Source organism: Silurus meridionalis, chromosome 24, assembly GCF_014805685.1.
Source record: "Silurus meridionalis isolate SWU-2019-XX chromosome 24, ASM1480568v1, whole genome shotgun sequence".
Lineage (NCBI taxonomy): Eukaryota > Metazoa > Chordata > Actinopteri > Siluriformes > Siluridae > Silurus > Silurus meridionalis.
The window spans coordinates 18,375,280-18,396,146 of record NC_060907.1 but is presented as its reverse complement, the minus strand read 5'-3'; the positions used below and the strand labels follow the sequence as shown (position 1 = coordinate 18,396,146).

General features: G+C 36.0%; 1 protein-coding gene and 1 long non-coding RNA gene across 3 annotated transcripts in view; one reads left to right on the top strand and one right to left on the bottom strand.

The window, feature by feature from the left end:
* The window catches only part of gpc6a (glypican 6a), a 155,976-nt gene extending 155,353 nt beyond the window's left edge, over window positions 1-623 (top strand). For both annotated transcript variants that reach the window (XM_046837834.1, XM_046837832.1), the window contains one exon: window positions 276-623. In XM_046837834.1, the coding sequence (XP_046693790.1) occupies window positions 276-505 (230 nt within the window). In that variant the 3' untranslated portion in view covers window positions 506-623. The remainder of the gene's footprint in view (window positions 1-275) is intronic.
* An 18,872-nt stretch (window positions 624-19,495) lies between these two features.
* On the bottom strand, window positions 19,496-20,597 carry LOC124378139. Its single transcript, XR_006924161.1, has 2 exons — window positions 20,276-20,597; window positions 19,496-19,979 (listed from the first exon to the last, which is right to left on the bottom strand). It is a non-coding gene; the product is annotated as an uncharacterized LOC124378139 (long non-coding RNA).
* Between the last annotated feature and the right edge of the window lie 270 nt (window positions 20,598-20,867).

The window sequence follows — 20,867 nt, the reverse complement described above, 5'->3', positions numbered from 1 at the left end:
CTTGGGTGGGCGGAGAGGGAAAAAAAAAAATAGAGTAAAATACTCCTGCACTTTAATCAGCAGTTCTCTGAACTGGACGGAAGATGAAGTGGGTTCTCGCTAGGGGACTTCCTGAGGCTCAACCCGCTTTTATTCTCTCAAAAAAAAACCCCACAATCCTCACACACCGTCTTCATATTCTTCTTTTTTCTCTGGGCACACATTTGTTTTTGAATATTGATGTATGTGTTTGAGCTCTGCATCCCAACTAATACCATTTCTGATGATTTTTCCAGGTGATGAGGTCAGCGGTTCTGGCAGCGGAAGCGGATACAACACCGAGTTCGAGTTCACAACCACGGAGGTACCAGCAGTAGGGGTGGGGCGTCAAGACCAGGCCACGCCTCTACGACCGGCACCCGATAAAGCCCCGCCTCTTATACCTCCTTCCAACAAGGCCCTGCCCCTTCTCGCCTCACCCATCACTTTATTGTCAGTCACGTTGCTGCAATTCTGGTGGAGATAATGGCTGGCACGGGAGTGGACACCTTATGATGCAGTTTAGCTCCTCCCACATTGTTAGTCCCATCCTCCTGAGGCTTATGGATGGAAAGCACGAGGATAGATACTCACTGGAGAGGGAGCTTAAGAGAGAAAAAAAAGAGAGAGCAACATTTCTGCATCCTGCTTGTTTCCAAAGAGCAGCTTCATCCTCGAATGACACCTTTTTTCTCTCATTGCTTCAAAAAAAAAAAAAGGACAAAAAAAAGGACAGAGGAATGCTGCAGCACGTTCCTCAGATCCCTTTCAGTAAAGTACCAGGATATATATAAAAAAAATATATAGAATCTATTTTTGTTTGTGTTTTTTATATCCACTGCACAAGAAGAGAACCTCAAAGTAAAAACAGAGAGAGAGAAAGCTATCTATATAAGATGCAGAGTCGTCTCTTCCGAACCCCATTACAAAGGAACTGAGACAGGAGCCGGAGGAACGATTTAAAAAAAAAAAGAAAAAGAAAAAAAAACTACAAAATCATATTTGCTTCTGTGCCACTGTGAATGCATGACATCATATCTTACATCTGTCAATTCTTTTGTTGTTTTCCTCTCATTCTTTCAGTCTAATGTTTTAAAACAGACACAGAGAAACAATCTATCGCTTCACCTCGTACCGTCGCCGTAGCACCCGTAAGCAGCTGATGTCAGTATTCTGTAAGGTAATAAAAAAAAAAACTTTTTACACTGTATAAGCTGATACTGCAGGCTACCATAAAGACACCAATAAATAAGAAACCATTAGAACGTAATGGCCCGATTAGCATATAAACGCTCTTGAAACATTCAGGAAGACAAATTAGGGTTAACTACTGTAGGAAAAAAGTCCATTAAAGAAATAAAGTACTGTACAAAAAATAACGATGGCCAAAGAACATAATCAATCGGGCAACTATTTGTACTTGCAAAACAAAAATCCTTTAAACTAATGACGGACTCATCCAGAGCGACTCTCATCTGCACAAGAGGGTTAAGGGCTTTGGAGGCAAGACTCATGGCCTTCCAATATCCCAAGTCCAAAATCTTTACCACTACTAGAAGTCTTTAAGTAATGTGAACATTCATTTGTCTCAAAAATGTACTTTTTTACAATGATTGTATATTGGCAATTATTTGGCAACCTACCATAAAAGCGAACTACTTTACAAAGCAATCGCATTTTACGACCTAAAACAACTTAACAATCTAACAACAATCTAAATAAAATAAAAGAACCTACCTTACAGAAAATGACTATAAACAATTTAAAAAACTAATGACCAACTAGAGTTAATAAGCACAATAGAACATCATATGTCTAAAATTTAAGAATCTTCATCCTGTTTATTTTTTTCCCCTCAAGAATCCGCTAGATTTGGATGATCCTCTGCAGTTCAATAGAATTCAAAATAATATGATTATGTTCAGATTCCTAACATGATCTGAAACCTTTGGTGTGGTCCTAGAGTAGCCCGGAATCCGATCTGGGCCATTCTAGAGTCTGCTGTCTTCTAGACTTCTCTAGACGTGGAACTGAAATTTTCTAGAATCGCCCTAAATCAGCACAATTTCTTTATCGCTTATAAAACATGCATAAAGGACATTTGAAAATGACTATAAACAATAAAATCTAATTTGACTAACTAACGTTAATAAGCACAACAGAACATAGAAAAATACACAACTACAACCGTAAACTACCAGTGGTGGACAATGTAAACAAAGCATGTAATTGTGTTAAAGATACATTCGATATCACATAAATTGCTTCATCAACTCAGTTTATGTGACTCACAGCACACCGATATATTAATAGAATGATATCAATAAGTCAAACGCTGATCGATTTCTATTTAAATTTCCATGAACACAAAACCTTCTTTTCAACTAATTTAAATAAATCGCACAAATAAGGCCACGGGTGTCATGGCGAGTTCGAGTCTGGAGTTTCTTCAGCGTTTATTCCTCTTAAAATGTTCTGCTTGCTGTTAAACTGATGCTGAACTGTATGTTCTTGCTAACTATATACCACCAAGCAGCGATGGCGGTTTTATGTTTACGCTCTGGGTGAACTACGCCGTGACCCGACGTCCCCCCATTGATTCGTTTCAGCTTTGAGAAGCTCCTCTCTGCTTTAGCTACCATCCACTAGATGAGTAAGAACGTATTCTCATAGCAGTCCACAAATTCAGACACATTTCTGAGCCATTTTATGTAGAAAAATCACCCTAAATGCATTTATTGCACAATGAAATCACACGTATCATTGTACACAATTTATCAAACTCTCAGAACCAATGGCCATAAAACTCCTTGGCTAATTGTGGCCATAAGATACACACAACATCTATATCTTTATAATATACGTCTTTAATATGAGTATTTTAAGCTGCATTGGAAATTCTCCTCCTCAGTTCAGGACCTTTTCAGTACAACCTTTGTGATTTTACTTAAAGGTCACCAAATCAATAAGCGTTAGTTAAAATACAATCCAACTACACTAGTGAGATTATAATTGTTTTGTTTCTACACTTAATGATAAAAATGATAATGTTATGCAGCTAAAATAAATATTGTTAGTTTATGCGTAAAAGCACAGCAGGCAACACAGTATAACCTAAGTGATAATGCCTATTTCATTAAATGCGATATTCTTCACATATCATCATAACGAGACGAGCGATAGAGCCGCATACACACCTTTATCTTTTACACGTCCCCCCAACTTCTTTCCTCTTTTTTTTTCTGAATTGCTCTCCTGAAGGTTTGGACCCTTTTCATCATCCATAATTGTAATTTGGCTTCAGTTCTCCTTACTAGCGTGACGTCACTCCAGGTCTCGTCAGGAAAACCTGAAGGCCGACGTGACGTAACGCCCCCCCAGCAAATGAGCAGAAATACACAAAATCCGGGGGGTCTCTCAGAAAGTAACGACCAACCAATTACTATGATCCCGAACAAACAAATGGACATTCGTAAATACAAACAAACCTGCAAACCAAGTGTACACTTGCACACTACCATAATAATAAATACAATCATAACATAATACGATACAACAATTCGTGAGTACTGACATCACCTGCTTGGGTTGTTCTCTTGTATATGCAATTTGGGCAAAAATACACTAAAGTGACAAAAGTATTGGGACACCTGACCTTTCCAGCCGTATGTGGTTCTTCCAAAATCTGTTAGCACAACCTCGGGTATATGGTTGTATAGGAAGCCTTTGGATGAGGTAGAATGAAATTTTCTCCGAAACTCCTCACCAACACCAGTATCTGACTTTACTTATAACTGAATGGGAACAAATCTCCAGAAAATCTAGTGGAACATCTTCCCAGAGGGGTGGAGCTCATTATAAGAGGAAATGGAGACTCAATGTTGAATGGGATGCTTAAAAAATAAGCACATACCAATCTTATGGTTAGGTGTCCACAAACTTTTGTCCATATAGTGTACTTTTTCGGAGCAATTTGTTTCTTTTCTTGTCAAGGCCACCTGCATTTTCTTTATAATTTACTCTTCTTTTTGGAAATAAATTAAATGTCACTACGAGAAAGTCAAGGAGAAAGTCAATCACACACACTTTACTAGGTCACCTCATTTTCAACTCCGGGTGTGTGTGTATGTGTGTGTGTGTGTGTGTGTGTGTGTGTGTGTGTGTGTGTGTGTGTGTGTGTGTGTGTATTCCCATGTGTGAATGTGGCCTGTGGCCTTCTGGCACTTTCCATTCTGGACTCAGATTGCCACTGGTCAGTGTGTGTGTGTGTGTGTGTTCTCAGCACTTTCCCTAGGTTGAGTCCGCAAAAAAAAAAAGTTTGTGTTTGCACAAAATTCGGCCTTACAGCAAAAAACACTACACACACGCACACACAGATCTCCACAACTGCAACTTAATCATAATTTTTTTTTTACAGAAAAAAGAGAGCTAGAAAGAGGGAGGAAGAGAGAACCTGGGAATGAATGCAAAACCTGTGCTGAGTTTATGCATATGCAAATAGGCTGAACATTAACATAAACGTGTTTTCCATCATAATCTTCCTCATTTTCTCCACCATTCAGCATTTTCACCTGCTGGTCTTTCTAGAAGCACTTTTTCCAAAATGAAGCCAATATTATGATTTTTTTTTACGTATCCTTCTAAAAAAAAAAAAACGTAGATCTGATTCGGTCCTTGTTTTGATGTTTTTTCCATCCACATGCTGAAATTTAAGCGATTCTTGACTCCTTCTCTTTCTATACTCTTGTAGTTCTGGAACCTACCACTTGGTCCTGTTTTTGCTTAGAAACCTCCAGACTGAGACACAACAAGTCTGCAATTCCAGAGTAGCATTTTTTTTTTATCACTATTCTAGAATCCTGTGTACACCACTTCTGAATCCTCGCCATGGTTCCAGAGCCTCCAGAATCCACTACAATAGATTTGCATATAGTGAAACTGTACTGACTCTCCTATTAATGTGCTTCTAGAGTCACCAGAACAGTTTTAGAACCATGTTTCAAAATAATTGTAGCTTCCTTTCCTGTGTGGATTTTGAATTCTTGAAAACTTGTAAAATTTTCAGAACCAGCTGTGATTCAAGAATCAGTTCAGAATCCATAGTCATAGCATCCTTCAAAGTCTTTAGACACAGATTTATTTAAATACAATACAATAATAATAAAAAAATAAAAAAACGTTCACAATCTTTTTCTGAAGACCTTGAATTTCTAGAATCCCACTATAGGCTCTTGAACCTTGTATGCATTCTAGAATACTTTTGAGGTTTAGGAATCCCCATTGTGGTTCTGGTATTCCTGTTGGAGTTCAAGAGAGTTCAAATCATCTGTGTTGTAGAATCCTTGTTTTGTTCTAGCATGATTCTGGAGCATTGTATAGCTGCGCTATTGCCAATGCAAATTCTAGAGCCCACTGTTTAAGTCTAGAATTATTTGCACAGTTCTACAATTATTAATCTGTTTTTTTTAATTTATTTTTTTAAATTAACTGTTTGTTGGCAGCTTTAGAATCTGCAGTGTGGTATCCTGATGAATCCTCATGATTTTTAGAACCCTTAAAAACTCCAACAGCTCTAGACCCTCCATGGCCCTGTCCCAATTCTCAAAATGGATCTAGATTCTTGCTCAAGCTTTTGTCTGTGTCCCAAACTGCACTAAACAGACCAGTAAGACCACTGTTTGTGGTACATGTTGTGCAGCGTTAGCTTAGCTAGCTACGCAAACATCACAAGATTTTTTTTTTTTTTTGTGACTGCTTGAGGGCTGTGTTCCAAATCACCATGCTAATATATGGCATGTTCAGTGCTGTTTACTTCACTCACTCATTTCCCTGATATTCTTCTCTAAATCTCACACCCACACAGTGTTAAATATTTTGCAGCTTTTTTTCTTTTCATTTTTGCTGATGCAGAGACGGGGAAAAGCCTAATTACTAAAATATGAATTATTCATTAATTTTTTTTCCCCACAATCCACTTTTGGTTTTGAGTTGCACCTTCGTATCGGTTATGGCTGCATACGACTTGATCTGCGTTTACATCAGAGTCAAAGTCTGTTACGAGGGAGTTTGGAAGATTTTACTCGAGGTGGCAAGCAGACATGCCTTACAACCTTTGTTTTTTAATAAAAAGAGGAAAAAAAAAAAATAATAAAAAATAAAAAATAAATAAAAATGAAAGGATTGCATATCTGGGTTTTGTAACACTTTCTTGTATACAGATCAGTAATGAAAATAAAAATAAAAAGAATAATAAAACAAAAACAGTTTTTGTATAAATGAAATGCCCATGTGTGGTTTTTGGAGCTTTTTTTATATACTGTATATATAAAAAAATAAAAAAAAACAAAGGAAAGAGCAGAATGGAAAGTGCGCTGTGCTCGTTCAGCGTCGGATCGATTGTTCACAGCGATTCGTTAATGGAGGTCACGAAGCTGCTCTCAAATCACGGTGTTGTGCACAATGAGTTTAATGAATACAAATACGCTGGCATTAAACACTTACTGAATCAGAGCTCAATTATTAATCATCATCACATCAATCACAAGGCGTCAGGGGGGATAATTCATACAATGTGCTCACAATATTCACGATTCACATCAATGTCAGTGGTTAAGACTTTGGAGCCCTGAGTGAAAGGTTGCAAGTTCAAATCCCGAGCTGCCACTCCGGGGCCCTTGAGGCCCTCAACTGCTAAGATATAGAGGTTTTAGAAATCGCATTTTTAGAAAATGCATTTACTGTGCATTGCATTTACTGTGTCCATAAATCTAAACACATAGTAAATGCATCAGGGGACAAAACGATACTGATAAAAAGTCAAAAACCTATTTGGAAAATATACAAAAAGCAAAAAATAGTTTTGCTTATTTCGAAACAAAAAAAAAATACAATAAATTCACTTAAAAAAAAGACAATTCTGCAACTGGAAAGAAGTACGACTAGGTTTAATATTTTCCGATAGTTTTTCCGGTCTGATAAATGAATGCAACCTAATTTTCATACATGATTTAGGCTGTGGTTTCATTCAAAATCTCTAATATTTCTCATAAACATTGGCCTGCATGAATATATTCTTTCTTGTGATGCCAAAGTCAAGTTGATTTTAACTCTAAAATCAAGTACTATGATTAAAATTTTTGTCAAGACTCGAATGTTTTTGCTCACCGATCTATTAATAGAATTATATCTATACATATAGATAAAACCTACTACTCCAAAATAAATAAATAATAATAATCGCGCAAATAAGGCTACGGATGTTGTCGTGAGTCTGAGAAGGAGTTTCTTCTATCATTGAGTCCTCTCTAGATTTTCTTCTTGCTGCTGAACTGTATGTTGGTAATAAGTAGATTCCATGAAGCGGCAACCGAAACAAGTTTAAAACAGGGTGAACGATCGATCCTGTTTGACCAGTTACGTTTTTATCCTCATAAATAAAAAAGGAACGACTGATTTCGCAAAACATTGAGTCAAAAGTACGAGATTTGTCTTTGAAACGCAGTGAAATTCAAGTCTCTCCGAATGAAATACTTCATTGAAGTACAAGTGCGTGAAAAAGCTACAGTAACGAATTAAATTCCCTTTATTACTGTCCACCGCTGCTAAAATCAGCCACAGGTCTGTCTATTCCTCTGATCCAGTCGTCTAGACATCACAATTTGTCAAACTCCTATTTTCCTGTTTCTAACACGTCAACTTTGAGAACAAAATCTTCACATGCTGCCTAATAAAAAGAGATAATCAGTGTTACTCACTGCTCATAATGTTATGATTCCATAATGTGATGCTGGATCAGTGTGTATATTAATAACATCTGGAAACATAATGCAGAAAAGTACAGTCCCGCCCCCCCGGTGTGAATTGGCTGACTATTGACTAACATCAAATGTCGCTTTTACCTTATGTCAGGGACTTATGAAATCTCACCTTGTCCCAGTACAGACACAGCGCTGGTTTAAGTGGAAAATTACACCTGGCTCAGGACTTCTCTGACTGACTTATGAGTCTAAAAGTGTTTGAAAAGCTGAAAGCTTAATCCTTAACTGATTATTCATAAACAGGGGTTCCGTCTGTTATTCCACCGCGATGCTGCTGACTCATAGCTACATGCTTCAGCAGCATGAAAAAGCGGAGGAAATGTATTAAGGCCGTGACACTTACGAGTAACTCCATCCAACTTAATTCCAACAAGAATGAAGTGTTTCTGAAGACCAGAGGCAGCTAGAAATAGGTTTTCTGATGATGCATTAACTCTGGATCGGCTTTCAGTTACATGATCATTTGCAGCAGTCGAAGGATAATGTTACTAAGCTGGCTTTTTTAAATCTCAGAAACAGAGCTACACACACACACACACACACACACACACACACACACACACACACACATATATATATATATATATATATATATATATATATATATATATATATATATATATATATATATATATATATACAGTACAGACCAAAGTTTGGACACCTTCTCATTCAAATAGTTTTTTATTTTCATGACTATGAAAATTGTAGAGTCACACTGAAGGCATCAAAACTATGAACTAACAATGTGGAATTATATACATAACAAAAAAGTGTGAAACAACTGAAAATATGTCATATTGTAGGTTCTTGAAAGTAGCCACCTTTGCTTAGATTACTGCTTTGCACACTCTTGGCATTCTCTTGATGCCTACTTTGAAGAACCTACAATATGACATATTTTCAGTTCACTTTTTTGTTATGTATATAATTCCACATGTGTTAATTCATAGTTTTGATGCCTTCAGTGTGACTCTACAATTTTCATAGTCATGAAAATAAAGAAAACTCTTTGAATGAGCAGGTGTCCAAACCTTTGGTCTGTACTGTATATATAATATATATAAACTTTTGGTCTGTACTGTATATATATATATATATATATATATATATATATATATATATATATATATATATATATATATATACACATACACACAGCGATCAGGCATAACATTATGACCACCTGCCTAATATTGTGTAGGTACTCATTTGATGCTAAAACAATCATGACCCATTGATCATTAACAGCAGGAACTTCTTCAGCAGTTCAACAGCCTTCGCTCCCCACGTGCATCAATGAGCCTCGGCCGCCCACAACCCTGTCGCCAGTTCACCACTGTTCCATCCTTGGAGCACTTTTGCTAGATTCTGACCACTGCAGACCAGGAACATCCCACAAGAGCTACAGTTTTGGAGATGCTCCGACCCAGACGTCTAGACGTCGCTATTTCTCAAACTCGCTCGCCCATTTTTCCTGCTTCGAACACGTCAGGAGTGTTATTCACTTCACCGCTTATATTGTTATAATGCCGTAATATTATGCCTGATCAGTGTGTATATTAATAACATCTGGAAACACAATGCAGAACCGTAATGCTTGGTAGTTTAATGTTGTAAATTACAGTGCTCGAATTAAGGGGGGGGTCTGGTCCCCAAGATTATTTTAGTAAAAATATATGAATTACCCAACAAATGGAAACCCCTCATAAGATTCAATTCGAGCACTGGTTGTAATACCTTAATAGCTAGATTTTCCAGGAGGTTCAGTAAATACAGAATGCTGAATCCAGATTCCTCTGATTTTATCCACACTACAGCAGCTACCTCACTCTTGGGAATTGAAAAGGCAAAAATAGGTCCATTATTAGGAAATATACTGGAAATATGCATTTTATTTTCCAGCCATATGTGGTTCTTCCCCAAACTGTTACCACAAAGTCGAAGGCAAATAATTGTAGATGACGTCTTTATATGTGGTAGCATAACATTTTCTCCTTACTTGAACTAGGAGACCTAAACTTAACCTAAACCTAAAAGTCAGCTACATGAAGAAATGGTGTACATGGGTCGGAATGGGAGATCTCCTGCTATAAAGCTCCAACCCTATTGGACACCCTTGGCATGACTGTGAACAGCACCCCAGGCCTCCACACCTACATCATTACCTGACTATATTAACACCTTTGTGGATAAATGAGCTGAAATCTCCACAGAATCTAGTAGAACATCATCTTCCCAGAAGAGTGGGGGTTGTAAGAAGGGCAAATGGGGAAAAAATGTGGATTAGGATGTTCAGAAAGAAGGGACGTTCCTAGTGTAGTGTATTGAGAACCCATTGTCAAACATTGAAATTGTTGAGGGTGGTGCACTATATCTTCCCTCATGCCTGCATTTATGTCTTTCACAATTCGTTATTTGGTCATTGCCTGACCTGCCCGAGTCACTCGGATCAAATACAGACCCTTTTAACTCCTACTCTATTCCTATAACACCTAACCACCTGTTCTCTCCGTCCATCGAGCTGCACGTGTACTCCCGCTGCCCGACGCGATTCTGCACTTGATACGGTTCCTCTTACCTGTGGATTTGCCTGATTGAATCTGATTGCTCTCCTCCCACTTCCACCGCAAAGCTCTCGGCACCTGTGATTAACCCTACTAGCTGTAGATAAGCTTAGCTGGATACCTTAGCGACCAACACAATTGCTTTGCCTATGTGTCACCTTCCTGAAGGGAGATAAACTCACCTGGACTGATTTACATGTCTTGAGGGAACTATTGGAGACTGGGGATTGGGATTTGAGCACGAGAGTAGAAACTGCAAAGGGTACAAAACTAGGGGAAGAATGAGAAACTCTCCTGAGCAAACCGACAAAAAAACAATTGGGGAAACTAGAATGGGGAAATAGGAACCAAACTGAATGTCCTAAATGGATGGGAACGTTTTGGGGACAACTGGGACGACACCGGTGATGAAACGATTGGTAAATGATCTAGAAGCATATTTTTTATACGAGATGGTATCAAAACGTTTCAAGACTAATGGTGCTTACTTACCACGCGTGCGATTTCATCGCAGACAGCAAGTTTGAGCAAAGAGCAATCGTGAAACCCAGGGCAAATCTGCCACACAGACGTTTGATGTGACGTACGCTTGATACACAGCGATGCTGCAACGAGTCGTTGGAGGCATTTCGAGTGCCGCACCCTTCAAAAGCAAAAGAACTTTACTGGAAGACGAGAGATCAGGACGATCCTCCTGACATTCCAGTGACCACTGTTCCTGCCCCTTTTCCTTCCTTGGATCGTCCCACTTCGTCCAGGCCTGCCTGGATTGTGTCCTTTTTAATTGGAGGCCACTCTGTGCCACTGGGGACGGTTTCTCATCAACGCCTTGGGTGGTTCCATGAAATTATGGAGTAAGAACTGGAGCTTTGAGGATGGATTTGGACTGTAGATAATGTCAACAGTCTGCTACACTGACTCAGGACTACAGTTTGCTTCTGATCACCATCACTGTACCCTGCAACATTGTTTATCTGTAATAAATGGACATTCGGTGCAACCCAGATAAGAATGGGTTTCCTCTTGAGTCTGGTTCCTCTCAAGGTATTTTCCTTATGCCATCTTGGGAGTTTTTCCCTCACCATAGTCGCCACCGGCTCACTCATCAGGGACAAACTTACTTATAAAGAACATTCACTTTTAATCACCACATTATCTTTTTAAAGCTGCTTTGAGACAATGTTCATTGTTAAAAGCGCAATACAAATCAAAATGAATTGACTTGAATATCCAGCTTGCCATTTTGGCATCACTGCAGAAATCCGGCATGAATCGCAGAAGGTGCTTGACACGCTTCGAAAAGAAGACTTCAAGGACAGATTCTAGAAGTGGCAGGAACGCGGGGGTGCTGTATTGCTGTGCAAGGGAACTATTTTTAAAAATGATAGTGGGTAAACTTAGGTAAATACAGCACTTTCTTTCCAGCTACTCTCCAAACGTTTTGATACTATCTTGTAAAATGGGAAATCACAGAGAAAACACGGCTCAGGGAATGGCATGGAACAGTTACGATGGGTTCCAAATATCATTGAAAGTGAAAGTGTTAAACGACAGTATCTTGCCCAATGTCTCTGTCTGATTCTCTTTCTCCTCACTTCAGCGTTGTTCACAGGCCAGTTGCAGTCTCAACATTTGCTGTTTTTCAGACATTGTGTCTCTGTTGCTTCTGTATTCAGCGCACATACACACACACACACACACACACACACAGTCTCAGTGGACATCTCTCTGCTGTCAGTGAAACAATAAGTATGAGACAAGTTTTCACTCTGGATTTTCCCAGCTGTACCAAACAGTGCACAATGGTATGGTTTTCCTTCTTTTTTTTTGTTTTTTTATTACTGTAGTAATTTGGCAATGGCTTTTCGACTTTGAATGCATTTTAACTGGAGTATAATCTGTTTTTTCAGCAAACTATGTAAGTTTTTCCTTTTTTTAACCAGGAGCAATCCATGTGCAGAAGACAGGGATCCACAATGAGTAATGCATCACGTTGTAGCAGGACATATGGGACTGGAAAGCACTGGGATAACAATAAGGAATCTCAAGAAAAGCACATTCTGAGCTTAAACCTTGGGGAGGAAATGGTAAGAAAATGGAAAATTCACTGGGGAAATTCTGGTGAACATGAAATAACCTCTGGGAAAATGTTGAGTCAAACGAATTGAAAAACCATTCGGCAAAACTGAGAACAGAACAATTGGGGAAATTGAAAAGAAAAAAAAAACACGAAATAGTAAATGTGGATTTAAAAAAATACTGTATGAGCAGAAGAATCAGGGCGATTTTTATTAGTGGGGATACAAGTGGGAACTGAAAACATTGCTGAAATAGACGTACATTGGGAATCCTGTGGGATGAAACTGAGAAACCACTGGAAAACAATGTACACATTTCTCCAGAAAAAAAAAAAAAGACTTTAGAAATGAAATAAAAAAAAATTTGATTGAAAATAATACATTAATACATAATAAAATACAAATAATAAAAATAAATAATAAAACACTAATAAAAACTGTTGGGAAACAGTGTTAAATGTGAAAATATAGCAGGAATATACCGGAGAACATTGAATGTAAAAACGGAGTAGGACAGTGTGTGGTGAGATGAATGTATGATAGAATAAATACCTGCAGAAAATGGGAAAATATCTGGAAAGCACTGAAAAACCGCAAAAAAACTAAACAAAACAACAAACAAAAAAGCTGGATAGGAGTATACTGAAAATGAAACCCACACAAAAATATAAAAATAAAATAAAAAAAACACAAAGAAGCTACTGGACATATTACATACTGAGGATAATACTGGATGGCACCAATTCTCCAATCGCTTAAAACCCAAAACGTGTTCCAGCATGACAATACCCCTGTGCACAAAGCCAGCTTCATGAAGATATACTTTCCATGGGTTTGAATAGAAGATCTCCTGCTCTAGGCCTGATTTTACAAATGTCCTAAATCTAAAACAAATCTCCAACAAAATCTAGTGGAATATCTTCCCAGAGGAGTGGAGTTTATTATACTGGCGAATGGGGACCCAATGTGGAATGGGAAGTTCGAAAAGAAGCACAAATTTTACTCAGGTGTCTACATAAGCGATTTTTTTTTTCTAAGCGTTTCGTTTTTTTCCTAGTCTAGGTATATCTATATCCACATCTAGAACCCATCGGATCATGTGGTTTGTTGTGTGTGGTTTTGCCATGCGAAAGAGGAAAAAAATTAGATGGCTCCAGGAGATTAACTGAAATAACGCTCGGAATGTACAGGAAAATCATTTGACTATACATTATAAGAAAACTAAGATACCCTTTTTAATAAACCAGTGTGAGAACAACAGGAAACAGTGGAAAGCTACTGGAAAATATGGAACCAAACCCAGGAATGAACAATAAAATATATATTGTGAATGGTTCTAACATTGGGAGAAAAAATAAACAGTGGAATACACTGGATTTTCCCCCGTTTATTATGTTTTCTAAGGAAAATATTTAAAAAAATGTGTATTATGTATAGTATATATGGTTAATAATATCCCAAAATATTTTTATATTTTATGAAGAAATATATTGAAAGAACTTATATTATTATTATTATTATTATTATTATTATTATTATTATTATTATTATAAGTATAAATATATTTATAATTAAATTATAATATACAATGATTTTTTTCTGAGGTAAGAAATCAATAAAATTATGAATATATCTAGAATTAAATTCTAATGTATAATTCTGGTATTTTGTAAAAAAAAAAAAAAAAAAAAGTGAATAAAGTTATAATATTTATAATTGAATTCTAATGTTACATTTAATTATATTTAATTTTATTCTAAGTTGTTCCTCAGAATATGTAATAATTATACATATTTTGAGGAACAACTTAGAATAAAATTAAATATAATTAAATGTAACCACTGGAAAAATTAGAAATTGCAAGAGAAACCTCTGAAAGATACTTGATACTTGTGTTTTTTTTCTAAAATACCAAATTTCCGTTGTTTTTTGTTTGTTATTTCCTTAATGAAGTGAATGTCCTAAGACAGCAATATTGAACAAGTCAATAACAGATTCCTCTCGCTGGTTTTATTGTATTCCGTTAATTAAGTCAGGAACACAACGTTGGTACTTTTCCTGATTTTTGTCTAAGAGATAATCAGATTTGTCGGATATGGCTTGTTTTTTTCTTTCTTTCTGCGGCCCGTCTTTTTAGTCTAATCAATCTGACATTTTCATATCGACGTGACTTTTGGCGTCTTCATCCGCAGGGAGAAAAAGCGTTCGCTTAAATCATCTGGGAAAAAACCCAAAAGACTTTTTGAATTTCTGATCGTCATCCGCGAGCGAGATCGAATTCAACCTTGCGGTGAAGTTAATGATGCAGTTGGCATCAGTGTGTGTGTGAGATAAAATGACAGTGCTTCTTTTTTTTTTTTTTTTGACATTCCACATTGAGTATAAGTAAAGCCAGGTAGGTGAGAAGGTGAGAAGGTCTGGGGTGCAATCAGTGTTCACATTCATCCCAAAAGTGTTCAATAGTGTTGGAGCTCCATCAGCAGGAGATCTTCCAGCCCAACCCTATGGAAAGCAGATCTTCATGAAGCTGGCTTTGTGCATTCTCACGTAGTTCAAGTGAAGGAAAAAATTTCATGCATGTAGAGCATCCAAAGACGTCCTGTACGATTTTTCATTTCCGTGAGAAACATTTTGCGGAAAAAACACGTACGGCTGGAGAAGGCGGACGTCCCAAAACTTTTGAACAAAAAGAGAGATCTCAACCCGAAATAAGAAATGAAGGAATTTAAATAATAATAATAAAAAAATTTAAAGCATCACATATTAATAAAAAGAATTGAAACAATGGATCGAATTTGATCAAATGAACTAATTCATTACATTTTTATTAATACAATATTGACAATTTTATTAAACGAATGCGAGAGGAAATGACGTGAGCTTCTTTACAATTTTTGATTCCCTTTTTCATTCTTTTCATTCGTCCTCCAACAGTCGTTTTATTTTCCCTCCAATTTTCTTGGCTCACTCAACCCACCTAACTAATTTCCTGAACCTATTTCGCATTCGCTTTCTATCTTTCTTTTTCCCTTCAATTCTCTTACCTTTCTTACTTATTAAATCCCTCTCTCTTTTATTTTTTTTTACTCGGTTTTGCTCCGTTTCTCAAAAATAATACTTCTTAAACATATTTCAGGTCTCTCGTAACTACCTCTCTTCCTTTCTTCTTTCTTTCTTTTCATTTGTAATCCTTTTCTACCTCCTTCCTTGTTTTCCGCAAATTCGTTTGACTTTTCTCCTCTTTCTCGTTTCTCTTTTTCAAAGAAAACTAAATAAAATAAAAGAAGAGAAGGGATAAAAAAAAGCAGTTGGCAAGGAAGGACAGAAAATATAAAAAAAAGAGAGAGAGAAAGAAAATGAGAAAGAACAAAACAGGACTCTGATTAATGATCAGTATCATTACTCAAAAAAAGTTAAATTCTTTCTCTCTCTCTGTTCTCTCCATTCATTCACTCATTTATTTCTTTTTGATTTTCCTTCCTTTCATCCACCCTTTCCTTTTTTTAACGTTCGTTCCCTAATTATTTCTTTTTTTTTTTTTCGCTCTGTCTGTCATCATCTACACAACTTCTCATTGTGTGTGTGTGTGTGTGTGTGTGTGTGTGTGTGTGTGTGTGTGTGTGTGTTTGTTTACACATGTACAGTAGTGCACACATTTTTTTTTACCCTCAATGCTTTAAAAAAAAAACCACATAAGAACGTGACCGGAAGCTTTTCCTCTCTTTCTCGTTTTCACGCCGCTAATATATTTAGCGTTGAGCACACACACGTGCACTAAGAGAGGATACGCTCATTACCCGAGTCTTTTAAGGTCACTAAGTGCGCACTACACCCCCGACACAGCAACCTTCATCCATAGCCTAATTGTGATTGAACTTTGGCTCGACGCTAACAGCCGGGAGGAAACCGAACTCCCCAGGAAGTAACGGAAGCAAAATTAAATCTTGAGTTTTCAATTTCCTCTCCCGCGTTCCCAACGGGGTTCGGGCGCTAAATTGGTTCCTGCGCTAATGAATTTCAAAAATAATACGCCCACGTGGGAGGGGGATCGAACAGGCTGTGTTCCAAATGCAACTGACCTTGTTATAAATAAAAAAAACTCCTGTTAAACCCTGACCATTTGTGTGTGTGGTGTGTGTGTGTGTGTGTGTGTGTGTGTGTGTGTGTGTGTGTGAAGCATGTTTGACCAATAAAGCGCTTTCTGAAAACGCTCTTTCCCATGCTAGCTATTAAGCAAGCTAGTAGTATATTTCACCAGCTAGTTATCATGCTAGCTAAATTACTATACATCATGTTTGTTCGTATCTCATTTTTATTTTCTGAAGAAATCATTGAACATGCAACTTTTTAAAATCTTTTTTAATTAACCATGTAAATGATTTGGTTTTAAAGATTAAGCTTACTAATGCTAGGTAACTGTGCTACGTACAGTAGTTATCATGCTAGCTCCCTGATTAACCAGGGCTTTACTATACAAGCTAAGCTAATTACAGTATCATGCTAACTAGCTAATATAACGGTGTGAAGAGAAAAGAAGCATTTCTTAGGCTTGTTAGCATTATTAGCAATGCAAAATTATATTTTAGAAAGCAAAAGTTGTGAATAAATGTTTATTATATGCTAAAAACAAATCCTACAAAAACAATCGATATTTTCTGAGGATTAAATTTTTGAATAAACTTCTATTAATAATTAAATGCTAATGTATACACTAGATTTTCTGAGGAACAATATTGAAATTATTATTTAAAAAAAATGAAATGTATATTAAGGATATTTTGTAAAAAGAATTACTAAATAAATCCGAAAGTATAATTATAATTAAATCACAAAGTATAAATATGTTTCTACTTTCTAAGGAAAATAAATTAATAAAATTATTAATATATCTGTAATGAAATTATATTGTATAAATATGATCGTTTCTGAGGAAGAAAATATTGAATAAAGATATTATTATATATAATTACTATATTCTCTAAAGAAAAAAAATTCTAAGTTATTATAATACTAATTATAATTAGATTAGAATAAACATTTTCTAAGAAAAAAATATTGAATAAAATTATGATATTTCACAATGAATTAGAATGTTTTTTTTTTAAGAACTGAGGAATTTTTTTAAAATATAAAATCACAGTTGAAGATAATATTTAGCGAGTATTACGCCGCTTTATTTTTAAAGAGCGCATGCTAATGAGACTTTTAAACAAATAGCTTTAAATGAAAGTAGAAAGTCTTAATAAATGCATTCATTTCATCCCATTTTTATCCCGAGTCACACTCAAACCATTACCATTTTATGTTAAAGCGTGTTCGAGCACTTCATTAGCATGGTTAGTGAGCCTCGCGAGCGCGTTTAATTAGCATACTTCTTTTTCCAGAAAGCATTTCGGAGGTAATGATTTTACTCGTTTTTATATCTCGTAGGGTGGCGACGGATTTCGAAAAGCATCACTGGTAAAACTAACATGCTAATTGCTTTGTGTGGCTAACAGATACGTTTTTATCATTATTTATTTCGAAGATTTCTGTTATCATTTCCTCAGAATGACTTTTATTTCCCCTTATTCTCTGAGATTTTTTTAAGGGCTTCGTTAGCATCGTCAGCGATCCTCATACACTTCTAATTAGCATTTCGTTATCATATTTTAAACGGGTGTTCGCTACTTTACTAGCAGAAATCTTTTCATTTTAGACACTGAGGCAGTGTTTCACATGTTTAATGGTTTCGTTTAATCTGCTTCCATTATGAAGACAAAAAAAAAAGCATTCTGAGTAAACAATGACGCTTTGCTAGGAGGCTTATGGTGTTTTGTCTCCAATTCGTTACGAGTTCAATTGATTTGCATCGTCATTAGGAGAATAATAATACACATACAAACAAGAGCATTCAGTATTGCAGCTTTGTTAGTGATCTGTGTACACGTTTAATGAACTTTGTTAGTCTCAGATATAACAATTTTTTTTTTATTGATTCCCATTATTATTTCTCCAAATAAACACTATTGGCAACCCTTTTTAATTAGCATCATTTCCCCCAAGGGTTATTACTGACTGACACAGATAATAACCTTCCGGGACCAAAAAAAAAAAAACCCCACTGTTTTACACGTTTAATTGACTTATTTTCATTCTGAGGATGTATTTAGAAATTCTGTGTGGTTGGCGAAAAAAAAAAAATAATAATAATAATGTTTTATGCTAATAGGCTTATGTGGCTAACTGGCTAATTTAAGGCTATTGCTCATGGGATTAATGATTTGTGTTACACAGAATCGTTATCAGCTCGATACAGGAGGACACACACAAAGACACACACATACACACAAAAAGAATGAGGTCATCATATCGGTTTTAATGGGTCTCATTATAAACCCGAAATAAATATGCGACAGAGATTGGATTTAGTTTGTTAGTGCGCTGTGTAAACAAAATATTAAGCATAAAGGTTGCTAAAATTTAAATTATTTTAAATAAGGTTGACAATAATAATATTTTATATATATATATATATATATATATATATATATATATATATATATATATATATATATATATATATAAATTTTAGGTACATAGTACCAAGAATCAAGGGAAAAAAAGATTTAAAAGATAAAATCGATAATATTGCACGTAAAAAAATGTCTAAAGATGTATTTTGGGATTAAAGTTTGTTAGTTTTCACTGAAATTTATGTACAACTTTGAATAAGGAATATATTCATAATACAGTATAAAGACCTTATATATAGAAGTTTATGTTCATATGTTATTTTTTTATTCATGAGTACACACATGAAAACGTGACCACAAAACTCCAGGAAACCTTCTTAAATCAGTCCTAACCATGTGACAAAATGTGTATCTTTAAGATACTTATATCAACCTCTCCCCTCTATAAAAAAAAAAAAAAAAAACCCGCAAACAAACAAACACATACCTAAGCATGGAGAGGCATGGTGGTGGCAGCACCATGCTCCGGGGATGCTTCTTTTTAGCTGGAACTGGGGTTCTTTTCAAGAGGGATGGAGTCATGGATAGATCCAAATGTTCTCTTTCAAGCACAATATTGATGCAAAGCACAATTCCAAATAAGTCATACATAGAACTGGAAATCTCCCATATTTAATGCCCATATCTAAAGCCTACTGAAAACTTAATGTGAAGATGTCTGGGCACAGATCACCTCACAATTTGGTGGTTCTGGAGTATTTTTGAGATTTCAGAGAGTCTTCCTGAGTGCTTTAACAGAGTATTAGTTGAGGGGTGTGCAAATTTATGCAACCAGGCTGTTGCGAGTTTTTTTCCCCCGCCTGAAATGATTCTTTTTGCTTTTCACTTGAATTTTCGGGTTATCTGACATGATTTATTTTGGTATCATTGGTGATTTCGGTATAAACATTTACATCCACTGTACTGAATATTGTCTGCCTATCTGTTTTATTCTGCCTCTGTCTGTCTATCTATCTATCTGTCTACTTACCTGCATGTCTGTACCTGTCATGTCATATCTGTTTACCTACCTATATGTCTGTCTGTCTATATGTACCTGTCGGTCTAGCTACATACATGTATTGTCTGTACTTGTCGGTCTACACACAGATCTGTCTGTGTCCATAAGTCTGTCTGTCTATAATGTACTAGTATTTTATTTCTGTCTTTCAATCTACCTGACTTTCTGTCTACCCACATGTCTGTCTGTCTACCTGCTATATGTCGGTCTGAATATCTGTCTCCTCACCTATATGTCTGTCTGTCTCTTAGTCTACCTAACAATATATATTTGTCTGTACCTGTCATGTCATATCTGTTTACCTACCTATATGTCTGTCTGTCTATATGTACCTGTCAGTCTAGCTACATGTATGTATTGTCTGTACTTGTCGGTCTACACATAGATCTGTCTGTGTCCATATGTCTGTCTATAATGTACGAGTATTTTATTTCTGTCTTTCAATCTACATGTCTTTCTGTCTACTCACATGTCTGTCTGTCTGTCTATCCATGTTTTGTCTAAATGTACAGGTATTATTTTTGTCTACTTACCTACCTACCTACCTATATATATATATATATATATATATATATATATATATATATATATATATATATATATATATATATACAGTGCCCTCCACAATTATTGGCACCCCTGTTTAAGATGTGGTCATGGACTTCTAAAAATTCTCCTTTTTTTTAAAACAACATAGAACCCAAATGCAAAAAAAGAGAAAAATCCAACCTTTCATTTAAGTACATAACTTTGGTGGTAAAAAAATCATACATTTAGAAAAAAAAAAAACTTGAAATCATGTGTCCCACAATTATTGGCACCCCTAACAATTCCTCTGAAAAATTTAATTGTTTTTTTTTTATATATTTTCT